The sequence below is a fragment of the Aquarana catesbeiana genome, linkage group LG01 (assembly GCF_042186555.1).
Source record: "Aquarana catesbeiana isolate 2022-GZ linkage group LG01, ASM4218655v1, whole genome shotgun sequence".
Classification (NCBI taxonomy): Eukaryota; Metazoa; Chordata; class Amphibia; order Anura; family Ranidae; genus Aquarana; species Aquarana catesbeiana.
Genome location: NC_133324.1, coordinates 766,570,187 through 766,594,462, shown reverse-complemented (window position 1 = coordinate 766,594,462; position 24,276 = coordinate 766,570,187). Strand labels below are relative to the sequence as shown.

The following is a 24,276-nucleotide window of genomic DNA, read 5'->3' as shown; positions in this document are numbered from 1 at the left end:
CTTGCAGGTGTAGGAAAAGAAAAAAAACAGCGGGTTTACTACCGCTTTAAGAGGTTAAACAAGAGAAATATGCATATCTGCCACTAGGGGGGCCCTGCAGGGGAAAGGCTCCAGTTAAGTTTGCTTAGGTGGACCATCTTGTACCTCCTACAGTTGGATGATTGTTAGGACAGAAATTATCATCTATTGTATCCTATTAGGCCTTAATTGACAGGTAAGAAGGTAAATTTGTTTGACAAATTAGTTTATCTTTTTAACCTTTAAATGATTCCTATTAGTGTTTTCCATCATCACAACATCCTTTTTCCCTATAGTCTGGTGAGTAAATTGTTTTTTTTTTCCTCCTCTCAGGAAAATGGTGAGACCAACATAGAGTTTGGAAATATTTCTGCAGTGCAATTTCTGCTGGGAGCAAAGCTGCAATTTGAAAATATTGCAAGAAGAAATATTCTTTTCCAAATGCTACAAGGATGACAAAATATATCCTTGCACGCCAGAGGTGCCCTAATGACATTAACCACTTGCGGTCTGCCCAAATGGTTAATGTACATCGGCTGTTTGAAGTGGAGTACCGTTGTTATGGCAGCAGATAGCTGCCTTAACCTCGATATCCTCTTCAAAGGCGGACGGTCCTCTTTCAGATAAAAGTTGTCTCTGCGGTGGATTCGCCGCAAGATCACTTTTATTGGGGGCAGGAGAGGGGACCCCCCCCCCCCCCCCGACAGGCTCTGGTAATCTCCGCCGTTTACCGAAGCCATCGGTAGTGGCGGAGACAATCGCGTCCTTTCCCCTGTGAGACTGGATGCTGAATGAGGGAAAGATGGCCTCCGCTCTGCTCCATAACATTGGATGAAGGAACTGATGTCAAATGTCACTTCTGCCCAATGGTCTTTTTTGCAAAAAAAGAAGACATTTATATATATTTTTTTATTGCATTAAAGTGTAAATGTGAGGTCCTGTCATGCTTTTTTTCTATTACAAGGAATGTTCACAGCCGGTTTCCTACTGCGCATGTCGCGCTGCGCTTTGTGAATGGGCCGCAGTTTTCTAGGACATATAAAGTGTCCCAGAAGGCCGCGGAGGATGGAGGGGGGCCGAACTTCTGGCTCAGTTTGCCGTGGCGAACTGAGCCGGAAGTGGGAGCGAGTACCTGCCAAAACCAGGTACCTGCTCCCCCTCTCAAGGTGCAAAATGTGGCAGTGGAGGGGGAGGAGGCGGACAAGCAAAGCTTCCCCTTTTGGGTGGAGCTCTGCTTTAAGAAAATTGTCCTGTTTTACTAACATACAGCTTATTGAGGCTGCTGCAAAATTTCTGCCAAAAGCTATAGCAGCACCGTTGAACATTATGACACTGACTTTGCTTTATATAATAAGTGTATGCTTGGTCAGACTTATGTTTTAGGGTACTGATGTATGAACATCAGATGCGTGGTAGAAAATTCCTGCATAAAAACGCCAGGATGAGCTGTATATTAAATGCATGTATTCACGTGTATTCACCTTTTTGCATGTATGTGTACATGCACAGGTTGTGCACATGTATAGGCGTATATGTGCTGATACCAGTGTTAATTTTGACGTCAAATTTCGATTTAGCTTTAATCATAGACTTTAGACTAAAATGCCTTTTTAGTTTTAGTCATATTTTAGTTTTTTGACTAAAATGCCATTTTAGGTTTAGTCTTATTTTAGTCATCTTAATCGTTTTCGTTTTGATTGCATTGTAGTCGAAAATCTCTAGTACATTTTAGTCAGCTAAAATCTAATGGGTTTAGTTAAAATGATTGTAAAGTCTCGTTTAAAAAAAAAAAAAGTAATAACAAACATGCTATACTTATCTCCTCAGTGCAGTTGGTTTTGCACAGAGCAGCCTGGATCCTCGTCTTCTTGGGTCCTCCTTCGTTGCTCCTGGCCCCTCCCTCCTGTTGAGTGCCCCCACAGCAAATAGCTTGCTATGGGGGCACCCCAGCCGAGTCACAGCTCCCTGTGTCCATTCAGACACAGAGCCAAGTCCCGGCCCCTCTATCCCCTGATTGGCTAACTGACTTTTATTAACAGCCGCAGGAGCCAATGGTGCCGTTGCTGTGCCTTAGCCAATCAGGAGAGTCCCGGACAGCTAAGAGACTTGTGGACATCGCTGGAGAGAGATGGGGCTCAGGTATGTAATGAGGGGGTGCTGGGGAGGCTGCTACACACAGAATTTTTTTTTTTATCTTAGTGCATAAGCATTAAGATAAAAAACCATCAGCCTTTACAACTCCTTTAAATTGTAATGCATTATTTAAGCATTTCTCTAGCATTGCCAAACTCCTTATATACTCCTGCAGTAAAAATCTAATAACATGTTATTAATTATGGTATTAAGGTTTGAACATACACTACAGACACAGATGTATCTGTTGTGATTCATATAACGTCTTTATAAATACAGTACTACCTCAGATTGCGAGTAACGCGGTTTACAAGCGTTTCACAATAAGAGCTATTATTTTTTTTTAATTCTGACTCAGTTTGCGAGCTTGTCTCGCAAGATGAGCAGGATTCAAGCCTCTAGGGTGTCCAGTACCGCATTTGGCCAGAGGTGCTGGGGCGCCGGTGACACTCAGAGCCTCTTGGAGCCACTCGGAAACACTCCGTTCCAGAGTGTCTCCGAGTGCATCTGAGCATCTCCGAGTGTCTCTGGTGCCCCCCCACCTCTGGCCACATGTGGTACTGCATACAATATCGGTCACTTTGGAACAAATTATCTGAGTTTCCATTGACTCCTATGGGGAAACTCGCTTTGATATACGAGTGCTTTGGATTGCAAGCATTCTTCTGGAACGAATTATGCTTGTAATCCAAGGTACTACTGTATAACCAAGTTTCATAAACAGAAGTGCAACTTTCAAATATAAAAAAAAAACCAAAAAACTGTAACTCTATTGGCTGTAATGCCATTGTACATATTACCTGAATATATAACAACATTAAATATTAAGACAAGAAAAATCTGAAAAGCCTTTTCCTAAATTATTTCTCCTAGCAGCTTAGTAGATGTCCCCTACACATTCTTATGTGGTACTGCAGTGTTAATTTTGACGATAAATTTCTATTTTAGTTTTAGTCATATTTTAGTCATCTGAATTGTTTTAGCTTTAGTCGTATTTTTGTCGACTATAATAGTGTTAGTTTAGTCGACTAAATTAACACTGGTGGATACACATAAAATACTGTCCAGCATTGCAGACTTTTGTCATTTTTTTTTACTCATCTATATGCAGTACACGTTTACATGACTGTGTACACAGGCAAATTAAAAACAATGAGCTGCATTTAGATCAGTAAAAAATGCCTATATTTCTAAACATGTTGTTTGTAGGCATCAGTGTGCAGGAGGCCCGTAAGAGGATTTGTTTGGCTATGTGGTTATATTAACCCCTTGCCCACCAGCGCACAAAGATGTACGCCGGCACAATGGCACGACTGGGCAAATGGGCGTACCTTTTAAGACACGGCTTAGTGGGCATGCGCGCGCCCGCCACGTACTCCATGAGCGTGCCCGCGGGTCCCGCGGATTTGATGTCCGTCGGGGACCCGCAATAGTGACACGGAGAGGCAGAACGGGGGGATGCCTATGTAAACAAGGCATTTCCCTGTTCTGCTTAGCAACATGACAGGGATCTACTGCTCCCTGTTATCGGGAGCAGTGATCTCTGTCATGTTGTAGTGAGCCCACCCCCCCTACAGTTAGAATCACTCCCTAGGACACACTTAACCCTTGATCGCTCCCTAGTGTTTAACCCCTTCCTTGCCAGTGTACACAGTAATCAGCGCATTTTTATAGCACTGATTGCTGTATAAATGTCACTGGTCCCAAAATTGTGTCAAAAGTGTCCGATGTGTCCGCCACAATGTCGGAGTCACAATAAAAATCGCAGATCGCCGCCATTACTAATATAAAAAAAATTTATAATAAAAATGCCATAAATCTATCCCCTATTTTGTAGACACTATAACTTTTGTGCAAACCAATCAATATACACTTATTGTGATTTTTTTTTTTTTACCAAGAATATGTAGAAGAATACGTATCGGCCTAAACTGAGAAAGAAATTTGTTTTTTTTAATATATTTTTTGGGGATATTTATTATAGCAAAAAGTAAAAAAAATGCTGTTTTTTCAAAATTGCCGCTCTTTTTTTGCTTATAGCGCAAAAAATAAAAACCGCAGAGGTGATCAAATACAACCAAAAGAAAGCTCTATTTGTAGGGAAAAAGTTTTGTTTGGATGCAATGTCGCACGACCGCGCAATTGTCAGTTAAAGCGATGCAGTGCTGTATCGCAAAAAGGAAGGGGGTAAATTCTTCCAAGGCTGAAGTGGTTAATGCATTGCATATTAGGCTAATAACACATTTTAAGATTTGCTTTTATCATCTAAATATTGATAAAGTGAGTCACTTTGATTAGCAGACATTAACACAATCTGTGTTATGCTGTGCCAAAACTGTATTAAATAACACAAAACATGTAAACAACTTTACAGGTGCCTATCAAAGAAGGTAAAAAACACAGCTACGGAGCTGGAGCTGGAGTTGGAGTTGGAGTTGGAGTTGGTTCGGCTCGTTTTCAGATGAAATACATGGGACCATACTTGCAGAGAGATGAGAGGTCAGACCCGGACCCGAGAGTGCAGAATTTCATACCAGATACATGGCAGGTAACAAATGCACTGCAAGGTTAAAAGCAATATACACAACTACACAAAAACAGCACCTACATTATCAAAACACAAACAGGCAGCAGCTGAAAGGCTGCCATGACCAACATCAGAAGTAGTGCAGTAACACTTGAACCCCAACCTGTAATGGTAGAATAGAAATTGTTCTAAAACGTGCTAAAGTTAAAGTGGTTGTAAAGCCTCATTTTTTTCCCTAAAATGAAAAAAGAAGTTTATACCTGTCTGCTTTGTGCAATGGTATTGCCCAGATCGGTCTCTTACCTCTCATTCTGGTTAGTGATTGTAAATAAGCAAGAGTCAGCCAGGCCACTAGAATAAAGGTGAAGGGCAGGGCATGAAATGTCCCTGCCCCACCACCTGTGGGATCGTGGCAGACCTACTTTTGAAATTTAAATTAAGTTATTTAAAAAATAAATAAATAAATAAATAATTATTATTAAATTACTTACCTCTGATTGGTGATTGAGATTGACAGTTGCCCCAAACGGTCCTCTGGCACGAGTATACAACCTATAAAAGGAAGAGGATGCGTCATTACTGGGCAAAAGACGGCGAGGATTTGAAGAGGAGCACATCTGCACTTACCTGTCATGGAGCAATTGCTGCGTCAGATGATGGATCGGGCAACAGCTGTGGATGGTGACGCTTGGATCCGTCACTGCCTGTCTCTCCCTGGGCCTTCCTCCACCATGGGACCTGGTACTCAGGCTTCTTCTTCCTCCATTCCCCCTTCTGGCTCCGGGGTTCCTGTTCCTCCTGTACCTCGGTATATTCCGTCATGTCCTCCCCCCTCTTCAGCCCTTCGTTTCTCTCTTGAGGATCCCCCCCTCCCTGTTCTTCTGCTAATCCTCCGTTTTTCCGGAGCGGACTTCCCCCATTTCAACCTGCTCCTGTGCCGGAAGATTCGTCTCTGCATCTGACTGCGCTGACGTCATCTCCGCCTTCTTCGCTTCCGCCGGGCCCTCCTTCATTCAACGATGTAGCTCGGCCTTCTCCTTCGTGTGAGATCGCTCGCACATGCGCAGTTCGTTCTGGGAGAAGAACACAGAGACATATGCAGGTTCGATTCCCTTGGACGGGCATGTGAACAACAGCTACATTAATCATAGGTTATTTCCTTCTACAGGTTTTTAATTTCTGTTATTGCTTTATTGTTGTCTTTAATTGTCTTATTTTGTTTTTTAACCCTTTCTAGTGTTAATACTTCTGCAACGGTGGCACAGGCTTCTTCTGCGGGTCTTTCTGTGACTGCGGATCCTGTTGTCACGGTTACTGGTGCTGATGCGATGCACAGTGGAAGAAAGCGTCCTTGTAAAACTAAAGGTTTGTTTTCTTCTGTAGTGTTCTGCGGTACAACATATTTTTGGTAGTAATTACGTTTCTTTTTCTTGCTTTAGGTGTTTTACTGCCACACGCTTCTTCTGTTGATCCTTCGTTGCTATCTGATAGCGTTACCATGGTGCCTGGCCGTACATCTACTGCTTGTGAGATTTCACAGGCGCCTATGCTCTCTGACTCTAATGCGATAATGCGAATACTGTTACTTCAGATACTTCTGGTGAGTTTGCTGATTCTTCTAAATTTACTGAATTGTTTTGTTAGTTTTCTAAATTTTTATCTAATCTAGCTGGTTCGGTTAATGTTGCTCATCCTACGTCGACTCCAAGTGTAGCTTCTGCGTGGCTAGATCCTTTGTCTGCCTCACGTGTTGTTCCTGTCTCTACGACTGTCGATGCTACACCTATGCCTCCTGCTGCTCCAGCGGTGGTTATTAACACGCTTATTCCGAATTCTTGTTTAAAGGAGGTCGTAACGTGTGAATTATCCCCCTTGGGTTTTCATTTGTCTAACGCTATGAAAGACAAGATTTGGTCTGGGGAGTATGTTGATGTTTTACCTTTGCTTCCGTCCAATCATGAACATTGCTTAGATAAGAGGGATAGTGATAAGAGAGATGATGATAGGAAGAAGATTGCGCCATGCTCCTTTAATAATTGGCTGCAAGCATTTTGCATTTACGCTGGTGTCCTTGGTGAGAGACGTCCTGATCTGTGTTCTGGTTTGTTCCAACATGTCAATACCATTTTGGAGGCTTACAAAAATTTCCCTGGTTTTTCGTGGTTTTATTATGATGAGGCCTTTCGTCAAAAATTGTCTGTACATAAACATATGAAATGGGGCTCAAAAGATGTTGGCTTATGGCTTAATCTTTTGTTGCCTCAAAAGCCTCTGTTTAAGGTTAATGCTTCTACTCCTACTACTGCTTATCGCCGGGGCGTTTGTTTTCATTTTAATGATGGGCTGTGTAAATGGCCTAATAACTGTAAATACAAACATGAATGTAGCCATTGTGCGGGTGCCCACCCTGCTTCGCGCTGTTTTAAGAAGTTGTCCTCTAGTGCTTCTGCTCCTTCTAAGGAGCTTTTTCTTAAAAGCCACAACTCCGGTGAAAATTCTAAACATGTTGCCTTGGCTTCTCAAGTATCCAGAGCATCTGAAAGCAATCGTCTTGCGTGAGGGTTTTTTGTTTGGTTTTCAGTTGCCTTCTTTTTCTGGGACTGGTTGTCACATATTTCCTAATTTGCCTTCGATTTCTTTGCATCCGTCTGTTGTTCGAGAGAAGTTGGATAAGGAATTGCGGGCTGGTAGAGATGTGGGTCCGTTTTCTGCTCCTCCATTCGCTGATTTTCGTGTTTCGCCGCTTGGTATTGTTCCTAAAAAGGAGCCTAACTCTTATAGGTTGATTCACCATCTATCTTTCCCTTACGGTTTTTCTTTGAATGATGATATTGACTCATCATGGTGTCCTGTCCAATATTCTTCTTTTGATGATGCTTTGTTTAAGATTAGGGCCGTTGGTTCGTCCGCTTTGCTTGCTAAGGCCGACATACAATCGGCGTTTCGTTTGCTTCCTATTCACCCGTCGGCTTTTAATTCTTTGGGTTTCCATTTTCAAAATTAATTTTATTTTGATAAATGTCTCCCAATAGGGTGTTCGCTTTCTTGTTATTATTTTGAACTTTTTTCTACTTTTCTTGAGTGGGTTGTTGGTTTTCGTGCGGGTTCTACTGATTTATTGCATTATTTGGATGATTTTCTTTTTATTGGTAAAGCTGATTCTTCTGATTGTTTATATTTATTTACGGTTTTTAGAATTGTTTGTAAGGAATTTGGTATACCGTTGGCCGATGAGAAGTCTGTTTACCCTACGTCTTGCCTTGAATTTCTCGGTATACAGATTGACACGGTTTCCATGGAATTCCGTCTGCCTGATGTGAAGATTGTTAAAATTAAACTTTTATTGAACTTTGTTCTTTCTAAAAGTAAAGTTAGGTTGAAAGTTTTGCAGTCTTTGCTTGGTTTGTTGGCGTTTGCATCTAGAGTTTTGCCGATGGGTCGTGTTTTCTCTAAGCGCTTATATCGCGCTATTTCTGGTATTTCTTCTCCTTTTCATTTTGTGCGGATTACTTCTGGTATGAGGGATGATCTTATGGTTTGGCGTCGTTTTTTATCTACATTTAATGGCCGCTGTTCATGGCAGGCTCCCTTTTGTTCTGCTTCAGCGTTGCATATTCATACTGATGCGGCTGGATCTTGCGGTTACGGTGCTTATTGGGATGGCCATTGGTCGGCCGATGTTTGGCCCACGTATTGGAAAGATTCAGGTTTGACGTCTAATATTGTTCTATTGGAAATTTTTCCTGTATTGGTTGCTTTGGAATTATGGGGTGTTCATTTTAGGAATCGTCGTATTTTACTATATTCGGATAATAAGGGTGTTGTCTTTGCTCTTAATTGTTTGTCTTCCAAATCTCTTCCTGTTCTTGCTGTGCTTAGACTGTTGGTTTTTAAATGTTTAGATCTTAATATATGGTTAAAGGCTAAGTACATTCCTGGTAAGGACAATGTAATTGCTGATGCTCTGTCCCGTTCCCAGTTTCAGGAATTCCAACTTCTGGTTCCACATGCGGATCCTACTGGCCTATTATGCCCTCCTCACTTATGGGAACTTCGATGAACCCTATCTTCAATGCTATTCGGGCTTCTTTGGCAAATTCCACGTGGGCATCCTATAAAGCTGCGTGGTCTTTGTGGTGTTCCTTCTTGCTTTCTTTTGGCCATCTTCAGCCCCCTTTTTCTGAAGACTTGGTTTTGTCTTTTTTGAGTTTAATGATGTCTCGTGGTTTTTCACATTCTCATATTGTTAAAACTTTGTAGGGTGTTTCCTTCTTCTTGCGCATGCAGGGCAGTAGATCTTGCATGTCCTTTTTCTCTGTTCGGCATGCCTTGAAAGGTTACAAAAGGAATCGCTCGGTTGCTGATACTAGATTGCCGATTTCTGATGACCTTTTGGGTCGTCTTTGTGAAGTTTCTAAGGATGTTTGTTTTTCTCCTTATGAATCGTTATTATTTAATTTGGCCTTTTGCTTGTGTTTTTTTGGGGCGTTCCGAATTTCTGAATTGCTCCCGTTGAAAGTTTCTGATGAATCAGGTTTGTTTTTTCGTGATGTTTTTGTTGGTTCTGATTATATTCAAGTTTTACTTCGTCATGGTAAAACGGATCAATTGGGTCATGGTAGATGGATTACTTTGCGAGCACTTCCTGGTGCTCGTTATTGTGTTTTCACTTTGGTTCGGCAATTTTTGCGTGTCAGACCTGTGTTTTTTAGGCAATTGCTCATTCATGTCACGGGTGCTCCGGTGACTATTTATCAATTCAAAGCTGTTCTACATAGATGCCTAAAAGCATTGCGTTTGGAACATCTGCGAATTACGTCGCACTCGTTTCGTATTGGTGCTGCCTCTACTGCTGCTTTGGTAGGTCTTAATGAATCTATGATTAAAGATATTGGTGGTTGGAGATCTAACTGTTATAGATCATATGTTAGGCCTAATCTTTGTTTTTGATTTTAGGTGCTCCACGTGTCATCTGGATCATTGGACACTCCTATGTTTTTTGGGCTCAGAAGAGAGCTGAATGGAGAGTCTATGGAAATAATTTGGGCTTGCCTTATGGTTTTGATGTTCATTGGTATAGAAGAAGTGGCATGATTTGGAGCGATTTACGTTCTGTTCTGTCTTATCTGCATGATTGCTGGCCTGTTCCACATATCATTATTTTTCATTTATCGGGTAATGATCTGGGTGAACGTAAAACCTTAGAATTGCTTTCTCATATTAAGCTTGATCTATTATGCCTGCATGCAGTTTTACCTGATACTTTTTTAATATTTTCTGAAATAATACCGAGACTTGATTGGTTGCTCTGTTCTGACCTTAAATTTTTGGAGAAGATCCGTAAGCGAATTAATAGAGCTTTAGATAAATTCATGCCTTCGGTTCATGGTATGTCTTTTCGGCATTTGAACTTAGAGGGCGGTTTGCCTGGGTTTTATAGACCTGACAATGTGAATTTATCTGATGTCGCTCTAGACATTCTAAATTTAGATTTTCAATCCTGTGTTGAATTGGCTGTTGCCTTGGGGGTGTGCCAGGCTCCTTAAGATTCTGAGCCTGGCGTATGGATAATTGTTTTTGGTTTTACATTATTTAGCTTGAGTTTAAATGGCTGAGCTATTTATATATATATTTATATTGATATACTATTTTATATTTGCTTTTAACTCACGTTAAGTGTGTTTGATTATTTCTGATTATAAGTTGATATTTTAATTATACTTTATACCTATAAATAAAAGGCCACGGCCATTTCAAACCACAGGTATTTTGATGTATTATTCTTTTAAATATTATATCAGATTATTAAATATTAATTGTTATTGGTTATGACTACGATCCCATAAAGGTGAAGGGCAGGGCATGAAATGTCCCTGCCCCACCACCTGTGGGATCGTGGCAGACCTACTTTTGAAATTTAAATTAAGTTATTTAAAAAAAAAAAAATAAATAATAATAATAATAAATAAATAATTATTATTAAATGACTTACCTCTGATTGGTGATCGAGATTGACAGTTGCCCCAAACGGTCCTCTGGCACGAGTATACAACTTATAAAAGGAAGAGGATGCGTCATTACTGGGCAGAAGACGGCGAAGATTTGAAGAGGAGCACATCCCACCCCCCCTTCCCTGTCGTGGCCTGATTTATGAGGTTTTACTTTATGTCCTTTCTTGCAAAGGGATAATTGTTTTTGGTTTTACATTATATAGCTTGAGTTTAAATGGCTGAGCTATATATATATATATATATATATATATATATATATATATATATATATATATATATATATATATTTATATTGATATACTATTTTATACTTGCTTTTAACTCACGTTAAGTGTGTTTGATTATTTCTGATTATAAGTTGATATTTTAATTATACTTTATACCTATAAATAAAAGGCCACGGCCATTTCAAACCACAGGTATTTTGATGTATTATTCTTTTAAATATTATATCAGATTATTAAATATTAATTGTTATTGGTTATGACTACGATCCCATAAGTAGTCAGTGATGGCAGCCTTCATGTTTTCTTTAAATAGCTACAAATACCATCTGAAATGCATCAACAGGAGCTGTTTTACCTGCCAAAGAGTTTGTATATTTTGTTTATCAGTCTTGAGATTTACACAGTCCTACTACACAGTACAGCCAGGTTGGTGACCTGACTGCATATAGATGATATAACCTGGTCACCTTGACACTCCCAGAATGGACAGTTAAAAAGCAGTAGCAGACTTATGAGCCCTTTCAACTGCACACTCAATTGCTAACAGCAGGGTGTTTACTTGTTTGCTGTGTAACGTCTGCACTGCCTGTTTGGCTCTTATAGGGCGTACACACTGTCGGACTTTGTTCGGACATTCCGACAACAAAATCCATGGATTTTTTCAGACGGATGTTGGCTCAAACTTTTCTTGCAAACACACGGTCACACAAAGTTGTCGGAAAATCCGATCGTTCTGAACGCGGTGACGTAAAACACGTACGTCGGGACTATAAACGGGGCAGTGGCCAATAGCTTTCATCTCTTTATTTATTCTGAGTAGGGATGAGCTTCGTGTTCGAGTCGAACCCATGTTCGACTCGAACATCGGCTGTTCGATCGTTCGCCGAATTGCGAACGATATGGGCCGTTTGCGCTAAATTCGTGTGGCGCGTCACGGCCCATAATTCACTGCGGCATCGCAGTGCATTGCTGGCTGATGATTGGCCAAGCATGCACTATGACCCGCATGCTTGGCCAATCACAGCGCCGTCAGTAGAGAGAGCTGTAATTGGCCAAAGCCAGGGTGGCTTTGGCCAATTATGGCTCAGGGGATTTAGTACACACCCCACACTATATAAGGCCGCCTGCACGGCGGCCCTGTGTAGTGTGTGTTCCGGTGTGCTGAGAGATAGAGAGAGAGAGAGACAGTGTCATTTGATTTGAGTTAGATAGATTAGGCAGAACAGTCAGTCAGTTAGCTGCACTTACAGTGTATTGTGTATATATATGCATCCCAGGTGTTGCATATATATATATATATATATACACTGTATTCAGTTTAGCTAGATCCGTTCCTGTTATCTTCTATCTAGACTATTTACATTTAGTGCAGTGCGTCCTGCTCACAGTGTTCAGCTAGATCCGTTCCTGCTATTTACATTTAGTGCAGTGCGTCCTGCTCACAGTGTTCAGCTAGATCCGTTCCTGTTATCTTCTAGACTATTTACATTTAGTGCAGTGCGTCCTGCTCACAGTGTTCAGCTAGATCCGTTCCTGCAATTTACATTTAGTGCAGTGCGTCCTGCTCACAGTGTTCAGCTAGATCCGTTCCTGCTATTTACATTTAGTGCAGTGCGTTCTGCTCACAGTGTTCAGCTAGATCCGTTCCTGCTATTTACATTTAGTGCAGTGCATCCTGCTCACAGTGTTCAGCTAGATCCGTTCCTGTTATTTACATTTAGTGCAGTGCGTCCTGCTCACAGTGTTCAGCTAGATCCGTTCCTGCTATTTACATTTAGTGCAGTGAGTCCTGCTCACAGTGTTCAGCTAGATCCGTTCCTGCTATTTACATTTAGTGCAGTGCGTCCTGCTCACAGTGTTCAGCTAGATCCGTTCCTGCTATTTACATTTAGTGCAGTGCGTCCTGCTCACAGTGTTCAGCTAGATCCGTTCCTGCTATTTACATTTAGTGCAGTGCGTCCTGCTCACAGTGTTCAGCTAGATCCGTTCCTGTTATCTTCTAGACTATTTACATTTAGTGCAGTGCGTCCTGCTCACAGTGTTCAGCTAGATCCGTTCCTGTTATTTACATTTAGTGCAGTGCGTCCTGCTCACAGTGTTCAGCTAGATCCGTTCCTGCTATTTACATTTAGTGCAGTGCGTCCTGCTCACAGTGTTCAGCTAGAGCCGTTCCTGCTATTTACATTTAGTGCAGTGCGTCCTGCTCACAGTGTTCAGCTAGATCCGTTCCTGTTATCTTCTAGACTATTTACATTTAGTGCAGTGCGTCCTGCTCACAGTGTTCAGCTAGATCCGTTCCTGTTATCTTCTAGACTATTTACATTTAGTGCAGTGCGTCCTGCTCACAGTGTTCAGCTAGATCCGTTCCTGTTATCTTCTAGACTATTTACATTTAGTGCAGTGCGTCCTGCTCACAGTGTTCAGCTAGATCCGTTCCTGTTATCTTCTAGACTATTTACATTTAGTGCAGTGCGACCTGCTCACAGTGTTCAGCTAGATCCGTTCCTGTTATCTTCCTACTGACAGGCAGGCTTGTCTGGTTACAGTATATAAAGCTACCTGAAGAAAATTACAGGTGTTCTATTTGATCCTATTAGTACCACGGTCAGGCAGCTAGACTATTTACATTTAGTACAGTGCGTCCTGCTCACAGTGTTCAGCTAGATCCGTTCCTGTTATCTTCCTACTGACAGGCAGGCTTGTCTGGTTACAGTATATAAAGCTACCTGAAGAAAATTACAGGTGTTCTATTTGATCCTATTAGTACCACGGTCAGGCAGCTAGACTATTTACATTTAGTACAGTGCGTCCTGCTCACAGTGTACAGCTAGATCCGTTCCTGTTATCTTCCTACTGACAGGCAGGCTTGTCTGGTTACAGTATATAAAGCTACCTGAAGAAAATTACAGGTGTTCTATTTGATCCTATTAGTACCACGGTCAGGCAGCTAGACTATTTACATTTAGTACAGTGCGTCCTGCTCACAGTGTTCAGCTAGATCCGTTCCTGTTATCTTCCTACTGACAGGCAGGCTTGTCTGGTTACAGTATATAAAGCTACCTGAAGAAAATTACAGGTGTTCTATCCCAGCTTAGTGCAGCTACAGGCCATTAGTATGTCTGGAAGGCCAAGAAGGAGAGGCAGACAGTCACAAGCCAATAAGAGAGGGCAAGCAGGCTCTGTGTCTAGTGCTGGTCGTGGAGACGGTGCATCCTCATCAGCACGTGGCCATGGGACACGCTTGGCCTTTTTTTCGGCAGCTGGCCGTGTTGAGCCGCAACATGCGGAAGACTTGGTCGAGTGGATGACCAAGCCGTCCTCATCCTCCTCATCCTCTCTCACCCATGCCCAGGGTGCTTTGTCTGGCAAAGCAGCGGCCTCTTCCCTCAGCTCAATGTCATCAGTGACTCCTTCCCTAGCTCCACCATGTCCTCATGAGGATTCCCTCGAACTGTTTGACCACAGTGTTGGGTACATGCTCCAGGAGGATGCCCAGCGTTTGGAAGGCTCTGATGACGATACTGAGCTCGATGAAGGCAGTAACATGAGCACGGACAGAGGGGGTGCCCAAGAAGGACAGCAATCTGGCAGTCATGCTCCCCCTGCTGCAGCATACTGCCAGGTTTGCTCCAGTGATGAGGAGGGAGGGGATGATGAGGTCACTGACTCAACGTGGGTGCCTGATAGGAGAGAGGAGGAGGAGGAGGAGGAGGAGGAGGAGGAGGCGGCGGCACATCACCAACGAGGCAGGATGCCCTCCAGGGGCCAGCCTAAGGGCAGCACATTGACTGCATCACACCCCAAAGCTCCACATGTGCAGGGCGCTGCAGTCTCTGCGCGTTATTCAAAAAGTTCTTTGGTGTGGGCCTTTTTTGAGACGAGTGCATCAGATCGCACCGCTGCTATTTGCAACATATGTCTCAAGCGTATCTCGCGTGGCCAAAACATCTCCCGCTTGGGTACCACATGCTTGACCAGACATATGTTGACCTGCCATGCAGTTCGTTGGCAAGCGTATCTAAAAGACCCACACCAAAGAACAAAGAGGATCTCTCCTTGCTCCTCATCAGCTGAGATTTCCAACCCCACTAGACCTTCAGTCCTCTCTGAGACCTGCAGTGAGAGGAATGAAGGTGTAGAATTAGGTGTGTCACAGTCAAGTACTTGTGGGCAATCTGCTTTTGGTACACCGACGTCAGATTGTACCAGGCAAATTTCCCTGCCCCAGCTGCTGCACCGCCGAAAGAAGTTTGCTCCCAGCCATCCACATGCCCAGCGGTTGAATGCTAGCTTGGCAAAATTGCTAGCACTTCAACTGCTGCCTTTTCAGTTGGTAGACTCTGCCCCCTTCCGTGAGTTTGTGGAATGTGCGGTTCCTCAGTGGCAGGTACCCAAACGCCACTTTTTCTCACGGAAGGCGATTCCGGCTCTCTACCGGCATGTGGAAGGCAATGTCCATGCCTCGCTGGACAGGGCGGTCAGCGGTAAGGTGCATATTACCGCTGACTCATGGTCCAGCAGGCATGGACAGGGACGTTACCTAAGTTTCACGGCGCATTGGGTGACTCTGCTGGCAGCTGGGAAGGATGCAGGACAAGGTGCAGTAGTGTTGGAGGTTGTTCCGCCACCACGCCTCCAAAATGCTGATTGTGACACACCTCTCTCCTCCACCCCCTCCTCTTCTTCTTCCTCCATGGCCTCTTCCTCGGAACCAGCGGTGCTCCGTAGGCGTTCAAGGGGCTACGCAAGTACGCAGGCCAAAAGATGCCATGCGGTGCTTGAGCTGGTGTGCTTGGGGGACAGGAGCCACACTGGGGCAGAGGTTCTGTCAGCTCTGCAGGGGCAGGTTCAGAGGTGGTTGACGCCACGCCAACTTAAGGCAGGAATGGTGGTTTGCGACAATGGCACCAACCTCCTCTCTGCCAGGGACAAATGACCCATGTGCCCTGTTTGGCTCACGTCCTTAACTTGGTGGTGCAGCGGTTCTTGGGCAGGTACCTGGGCTTACAGGATGTCCTGAGGCAGGCCAGGAAAGTCTGTGTGCATTTCCGCCGTAATGCCAGTGCTCGGCTGACGGACCTCCAAAAGGAGTTTAACCTGCCCAAGAACCGCCTAATCTGTGACATGCCCACCAGGTGGAACTCAACGTTGGCCATGCTGCAGCGGCTGCACACGCAGCAGAGGGCCATCAATGAGTACCTGTGCGACTATGGCACCAGGACAGGGTCAGGGGAGCTTGGTTTTTTTTCCCCACGCCAGTGGGCCATGATCAGGGATGCATGCACTGTCCTGTCACCATTCGAGGAGGCCACGAGGATGGTGAGCACTGACAGTGCATGCATCAGTGACACTGTCCCCCTTGTCCACCTGTTGGAGCACACGCTGCGTGGAATAATGGACAGGGCACTTGAGGCAGAACAGAGGCAGGAAGAGGAGGACTTCCTTAGCTCTCAAGGCCCCCTTTATCCAGACAGTGTTCCTGCGTGCCCGCCGATCACACAGGAAGAGGACGAGGAGGAGGAGGAGGAGGAGGAGGAAGAGTGTGTCAGTATGGAGGTGGAGCCTGGCACTCAGCATCAGCAGCAGTCTTTAAGGGATCAGTCCCAAGGAACACATGGACTTGTACGTGGCTGGGAGGAGGTGGCTGCGGACGTTGTTGTCCTTAGTGACCCAGAGGACTCCGGACCGAATGCCTCAGCAAACCTACGCTGCATGGCCTCCCTGATCCTGCAAAGCCTGCGTAAGGATCCTCGTATTCGTGGTATCAAGGAGAAGGACCAATACTGGCTGGCAACCCTCCTTGATCCACGTTACAAGGGTAAGGTTGCGGACCTTATCTTGCCATCGCAGAGGGAGCAGAGGATGAAACATCTTCGGGAGGCCTTTCAGAAAGGTCTGTGCAACGCGTTCCCAGAGACTGGAAGGTTACAAACACCTGTTTCTGGACAACGTGTTGCTGAGGCTTCGGTCAGTCAAAGAAGGAGCGGTGGAGAAGGTGGCCGTCTGACCGATGCGTTCAGACAATTTTTTGGTCCGCAGCCCCAAGGTATGATCGGTTCCAGCAACCATCGCCAGCGTCTGTTTTACATGGTGCAGGAATACCTAGGGGCAAGATCAGACTTGGACACCTTTCCCACCGAAAATCCTCTGGGTTACTGAGTCTTGAGGATGGATCACTGGCCAGAGCTTGCACAGTATGCAATTGAGCTACTGGCCTGTCCTGCATCCAGCGTTCTTTCGGAACGCACATTCAGTGCTGCTGGAGGCGTGGTAACCGATCACAGGGTGCGTCTGTCCACCGACTCGGTCGATCGGCTGACCTTCATAAAAATGAATGAGTCTTGGATCACCACCAGCTACCAAGCACCTGATGCTGATGTAACCGAATAATTTTTTTTGAAATCTCAGATCCCTTCAAAGACTGCCTATGCTGATGCTGAGTGACTATCCCTGAGTAATTATCCTCTTCCTCCTCAATCATCACGCTGATAGCTTGTAAGAACATTTTTGGTTCTGGGCGCCAGCACCAGTGCCTAAGGCCCAATTTTTCTGCCCCTGTCTAACAGGGGCGTGTAATTACAATTTTTGAAGCAATACTTTGCAGCAGGGCTCGTTCCTGCGTTCCAACTAGAGTGTCTGTGAGGGGTTGCAGTGTTGTGGCACCAGCACCAGTGCCTAAGGCCTAATTTTTCAGCTCCTGTTCAACAGGGGCATGTAATTACAATTCTTGATCTAATATTTCACAGCAGGGCCCTGTGAGGGCTTACAGTGTTGTGGCCACAGCAATACCTAAGGCCCAAATTTCTGCTGAGTATATAGGGCAGGACCCTACTTTCAAACATCTAACTTACAAACGACTCCTACTTGCAAACGGAAAGAGACAACAGGAAGTGAGATGAAATCTACCCCTAGGAAGGGAAATTCTCTCCTGTAAGAGTTAATATGGGAAAACAATTTCTCCTTTCCACTGATGCTTTCCAATCCTTGTTCCACAAAAAAACCCAAATTTTCAAAAAACATTTTTCATTGGGACAAAAAAGTGAGGTGAAATCTTCTGAAGAGGAGGAAAGACAGCAAAACAAATGTCACAGGGGTGATAACCCTTCCCTATGTTTTCCAAAAAGCTTAGAAAAGATTTTTTGGCTGGAGCTAAACACGTTAAAAATGTTCAAAATTACAAACAGATTCTACTTAACAACAAACCTACAGTCCCTGTCTTGTTTGCACCGCCTGTATACTGCTGTTCAGAGTATATAGGGCCTGGTGGCCCCACACCTTTCCTTATTTTAATTTGGGTGCGGGGTTCCCCTTAATATCCATACAAGACCCAAAGGGCCTGGTAATGGACTGGGGGGTACCCATGCCGTTTGTCTCACTGATTTTCATCCATATTGCCATGACCCGACATGACATTAAACCCGCAAGCAGTTTTAAATGAGATTTTTTCCTTTAAAAATGACATTTGGTGCAGGGACTGTTCTAAACATGGGAAACACGCGTCACTTTACAGGCATACTATAGACACCCCCCAGGTACGATATTTAAAGGAATATTTCACTTTTTTTTTTTTACTTTAAGCATCATTAAAATCACTGCTCCCGAAAAAACGGCCGTTTTTAAAAGTTTTTTTTGCATTGATACATGTCCCCTGGGGTAGGACCCGGGTCCCCAAACCCTTTTTAGGACAATACCATGCAAATTAGCCTTTAAAATGAGCACTTTTGATTTCGAACGTTCGAGTCCCATAGACGTCAATGGGGTTCTAACGTTCGTGCGAACTTTCGGTCCGTTCGCGGGTTCTGGTGCGAACCGAACCGGGGGGTGTTCGGCTCATCCCTAATTCTGAGCATGCGTGGCACTTTGTCCGTCGGATTTGTGTACAGACGATCGGAATTTCCGACAATGGATTTTGTTGTCGGAAAATTTTATCTCCTGCTCTCCAACTTTGTGTGTCGGAAAATCCGATGGAAAATGTCCGATGGAGCCCACACTCGGTCGGAATTTCCGACAACAGGCTCCGATCGGACATTTTCCATCGGAAAATCCGACCGTGTGTACGGGCCATTAGAGCTTTCCTTACCTTCTCCAGTACTGTTGTACTGGGGATTACATAAGGCTGATACCAGGTCAAATCTGGGTATTTATTCTCCACTGGCAGTTTAGGCATTATGACAACCGCGTTTCATGAAGGATTCAGAAATGCAGAAAACTGAGATTTTACAAAGGTGTATTAGTAGATAAATTGAATTGCCCCTAAATGATGTACAAGATATTGCATTCTTGATAGAAATACCATATTCACAATAAAGACTACAACTGACTGAGCAATTACATTCTACAATTTAATTTAACGTGTATCATATTTTACTGTATTATGATGACCTTCAATATGACTAATTGTGTCTTCTGCTAGAGGGAACTTCTTGATGTGGTGGACAATAATGAATCTGCAGTGATAGTGGCTCCCACCTCTTCAGGAAAAACCTATGCTTCTTACTACTGCATGGAGAAAGTGCTAAGACAAAGCAATGAATCAGTTGTGGTTTATGTTTCTCCTACTAAGGTAAGGTAACATTCTCTTACAGCTTTGGAGATCCTCAAATATTTAACATAAAATAAAACAACTTAAAACAGAAATATGGGAATGTTACTTTTTAAAGAATCATACTTACCTAGGTAGATGCAGCATCGGTCCTCGCTGCATCTGTCCCCCGCCGGTTGTAAGATTGAGAACCGAGCGATCAAATATCGCCGATCGCTCGGTTCTCACAGCTCCGTGAGCAGAGAGCTGGTGACTATCAGTCACCAGCTTTCTTTGCTTCCCCCCCTCCCCCAAGCTTACTGGAGCGCTGGGCTGTGGAGGTGGTGGAAGTGGCCCGCTCAGGCTCTCTGTGACTTGCTGAGAGGTTGAGCTGGGTGTCGGTCCAGGCATGTGGGCGGATCCCGACCATAGGGTCATGATCTTTCCTGAGCCTGGGCCGGCTCTGTCACGTCAATCGACAGAAGTTGATCATTGAATGGACAAGATGCAAAGCTTTTTTCGATCAGCATGTAGGCAGGTTGAAAAGGTGTGTAGCTTAGTTAGCCAGCATCCGGTCTAAGCTAGGGAAAGGGTTAATTGTGTTCAGCTCAGTCCGGGCTTTTGGTCCTGGCTGACCCACCTGTGATATAAAAGAGGGGACAGAGTAGGCCAGGGGGGAAAACTGGAGCGGGAATGAGAACGCGTGTACCGGTGGGTTGCAGTGTTGTAGGCTTTTCATAGCGTTGCTGAAGGAACCGGGAATTGTGGAGGACATCCAAGCCTTGGACAATGCCATAATGCACTCTCACCTCATGGAGGTTTGCCTGGGCCACTAAATTATCTTAGTTAGGATTAGGGACAGAACGTTGTTCAAATTGACCTGTATGCTGCATCATGTTTAGTAAAGTTATATTACCCTTTATGAGCCTAGTCTGAAGTTGCTCAAAGGGGTGCCTATTGGTTCTGGCATATTTCAAAGAACCTGTAAAGCACAACAGGGTATGAAGGAACACTGTTACAAAAAGGGCTAACCCAGCAAGACAAGGAAGAGTAATGCAGTTGCCAAGGGTAACCAAGCACAATTCAAGACACTAAGCAACCAGTTGTTAAAGAGGAACTTTACCCATAACAACTTGATAAAAAATAATATTCTTTAGCAAGGAACATGCATTTCACATTAATAATTATGCTACCAAAATGAGTGTGTGCTGTATTTGTCCCCAGCATTGCTCCTGTTTCTTCTTGCTGGAGGCTCAAATTTTGCTGAAGCACAGAGCCCCTGAGCAGAAGTAAATCATAAAGCAGAATTAAACCCATCAATTTAACGGTTTCAATAAACAGTTACATTCCTGGAAGCTATGATTAAGCACTAATGTTAGTGCGAAATGTCAGCTCTCTTTTGTCTGTTGTTACCTTCGATTTTGATGTGAATCTTTCCAAATAAACAAGGCTATTTTTAAGAGTGCGGCTGTCCAGAATCTATTCCTGTTCATTACATTCCTGGAATGCCGGGATTGATAATTGTCACATTTGCTTGTGTCCACAGCCAAACTGTCAAACCATCAAATGGCAGTTGCAGATCAAACAAAAGCAGCTTCCTAGGCTGTAAAGGATAGGAGGGTTTAATTCCACTCTAACCACTTGCTGCTAAATCACGTACCTGTACATCATTTGACTTCAAGTGGTTGTACTGGAGTGATGCCTGCAGTTGAGCATGTGCAGAGCAGGGTGAGACAGTGTACCAGTGAATCTTAATCACATGCTGACCTTATAACTTACATATTTGGCGGCAAAGTGGCACTGCTGCGCAGGATCACATACCTAGTATGTGATTCTGCTCTTCCAGGTCTGGGGCGTGCATGTGCGCCACTAGCGACCTGCTCCCGCTGGGATTATACACAGTGGGAGCTGAGCGGCGGGTACTGCAGACTTGATGTCTGCCGGCACCCGCTGATCCTTCAGTACTGAGGGAGAATGGAGGTCTGCCTATGTAAACAAGGCAGATCGCCGTTCTGTCATTAGGGAAGCCATGGATTATGTGTTCCTGCAAAGCAGGGACAAGGATCCATGTCTTCCCCTAGTGAAAGCACCTCCCATAGTACACAAAAACACAAGCTAAGCACACAGTTAAATGATCTGGTATACATGGGATGAAGGTGTAACTCAGTCCCAAATTATACTGACACAACCAACTTTAATTGTCCCAATGATGTTCACCTATTTACTCCTATTGTTGGTCATTATATATGGCAATATGTTTTTAAATGTATGTAAAATTTCTATTTTTGCATAATAAATTCTTTTGTATATTGTATACCTTTTGGGGTGTGACTCGTAAAAGTCCTATGGGCAATGAACTGTGGTTATACTGTCAGGTCCATAAATATTGGGACATCGACACAATTCTAATCCTTTTGGCTCTATACACCACCACAATGGATTTGAAATGAAAGGAACAAGATGTGCTTTAACTGCAGACTTTCAGCTTTAATTTGAGGGTATTTACATCCAAATCAGGTGAACGGTGTAAGAATTACAACAGTTTGTATATGTGCCTCCCACTTTTTAAGGGACCAAAAGTAATGGGACAAATTAACAATCATCCATCAAACTTTCACTTTTTAATACTTGGTTGCAAATCCTTTGCAGTCAATTACAGCCTGAAGTCTGGAACGCATAGACATCACCAGACGCTGGGTTTCATCCCTGGTGATGCTCTGCCAGGCCTCTACTGCAACTGTCTTCAGTTCCTGCTTGTTCTTGGGGCATTTTACCTTCAGTTTTGTCTTCAGCAAGTGAAATGCATGCTCAATCAGATTCAGGTCAGGTGATTGAGTTGGCCATTGCATAACATTCCACTTCTTTCTCTTAAAAAAACTCTTTGGTTGCTTTCGCAGTATGCTTCGGGTCATTGTCCATCTGCACTGTGAAGCCCTGTCCAATGAGTTCTGAAGCATTTTGCTGAATATGAGCAGATAATATTGCCCGAAACACTTCAGAACTCATCCTGCTGCTTTTGTCAGCAGTCACATCATCAATAAATACAAGAGAACCAGTTCCATTGGCAGCCCTACATGCCCACGCCATGACACTACCACCACCATGCTTCACTGATGAGGTGGTATGCTTTGGATCATGAGCAGTTCCTTTCCTTCTCCATACTCTTCTCTTCCCATCACTGTGGTACAAGTAGATCTTGGTCTCATCTGTCCATAGGATGTTGTTCCAGAACTGTGAAGGCTTATTTAGATGTTGTTTGGCAAACTCTAATCTGGCCTTTCTGTTTTTGAGGCTCACCAATGGTTTACATCTTGTGGTGAACCCTCTGTATTCACTCTGGTGAAGTCTTCTCTTGATTGTTGACTTTGACACACATACACCTACCTCCTGGAGAGTGTTCTTGATCTGGCCAACTGTTGTGAAGGGTGTTTTCTTCACCAGGGAAAAAATTCTTTGATCATCCACCACAGTTGTTTTCCGTGGTCTTCCGGGTAATTTGGTGTTGCTGAGCTCACCAGTGCATTCTTTCTTTTTAAGGATGTTCCAAACAGTTGACTTGGCCACACCGAATGTTTTTGCTATCTCTCTGATGGGTTTGTTTTGTTTTTCCAGCCTAATGATGGCTTGCTTCACTGATAGTGACAGCTCTTTGGATCTCATATTGAGAGTTGACAGCAACAGATTCCAAATGCAAATAGCACACTTGAAATGAACTCTGGATCTTTTATCTGCTCCTTGTAAATGGGATAATGAGGGAATAACACACCCTGGCCATGGAACAGCTGAGCAGCCAATTGTCCTATTACTTTTGGTCCCTTAAAAAGTGGGAGGCACATATACAAACTGTTGTAATTCCTACACCGTTCACCTGATTTGTATGTAAATACCCTCAAATTAAAGCTGAAAGTCTCAGGTAAAAGCACATCTGGTTTGTTTCATTTCAAATCCACTGTGGTGGTGTATAGAGCCAAAAAGATTAGAATTGTGTCGATGTCCCAATATTTATGGGCCTGACTGTATATGATCACTATATTAGTGTCACTGGTCCCCAATAAGTGTCAGTTAGTGTATGACTGTCCACCGCAATATCGCAGTCTCACTATAAGTTGCTAATCGCCGCCATTAATAGTCAATAATTATTTTTTTTAAATAAAAATAAAAATATCTCAGTTTGTAGACGCTATAACTTTTGCACAAACAAATCAATATACACTTATTGGGATTTTTTCTTACCAAAAATATGTAGCAGAATACCTCTTGGCCTAAATTGATGAAGACATTTTATTTTCTCCATTTTTTTATTGGATATGTTTTATAACAGAAAGTAAAAAATACAGTTTTTTTTTTTCTAAATTCTCTGTCTTTTTTTGTTTATAGTGCAAAAAATAAAAACCGCAGAGGTGATCAAATACCACCAAATGAAAGCTCTATTTGTGGGGAAAAAAGAACATACATTTCATTTGGGTACATCGTTGCATGGTCGCGCAATTGTCAGTTAAAATAGCGCAGTGCCGTATTGCAAAAAAATGGCCTGGTCATGAAGGGGGGAAAAATCTTCCTGAGGGCAAGTGGTTAAACAGTACAGACACTTATTTTGAATGTTTTACATATCTGCAAAAGGAGCCAGCCTGAAGTGATCTAGCAGGGCTTAATTTTCTGACCAAAGTTCCACTTTAAGCAAGGTACCTGGTTAGAGTGACAGGTCCTTCAGTAGCGAGGGGGGTCAATGTTCTGGCTTCCTTCTCAGCGGTTGGTATATAATAGCAACCGGACCTGAACTCGTGTTACGAAGATCCATGGCCTGGTCACCAGGTACGTGAAGTGAAAGAGTTGTGTGAG

General features: G+C 43.5%; 1 protein-coding gene across 2 annotated transcripts in view; it reads left to right on the top strand.

Moving 5' to 3' along the window:
* Window positions 1–24,276, top strand: part of LOC141113204 (probable ATP-dependent RNA helicase DDX60) — a 477,260-nt gene that overhangs the window by 141,445 nt on the left and 311,539 nt on the right. For both annotated transcript variants that reach the window (XM_073606185.1, XM_073606175.1), the window contains exons 16-17: window positions 4,526–4,699; window positions 19,330–19,479. In XM_073606185.1, coding sequence (XP_073462286.1) covers window positions 4,526–4,699; window positions 19,330–19,479 — 324 coding nt within the window. The remainder of the gene's footprint in view (window positions 1–4,525; window positions 4,700–19,329; window positions 19,480–24,276) is intronic.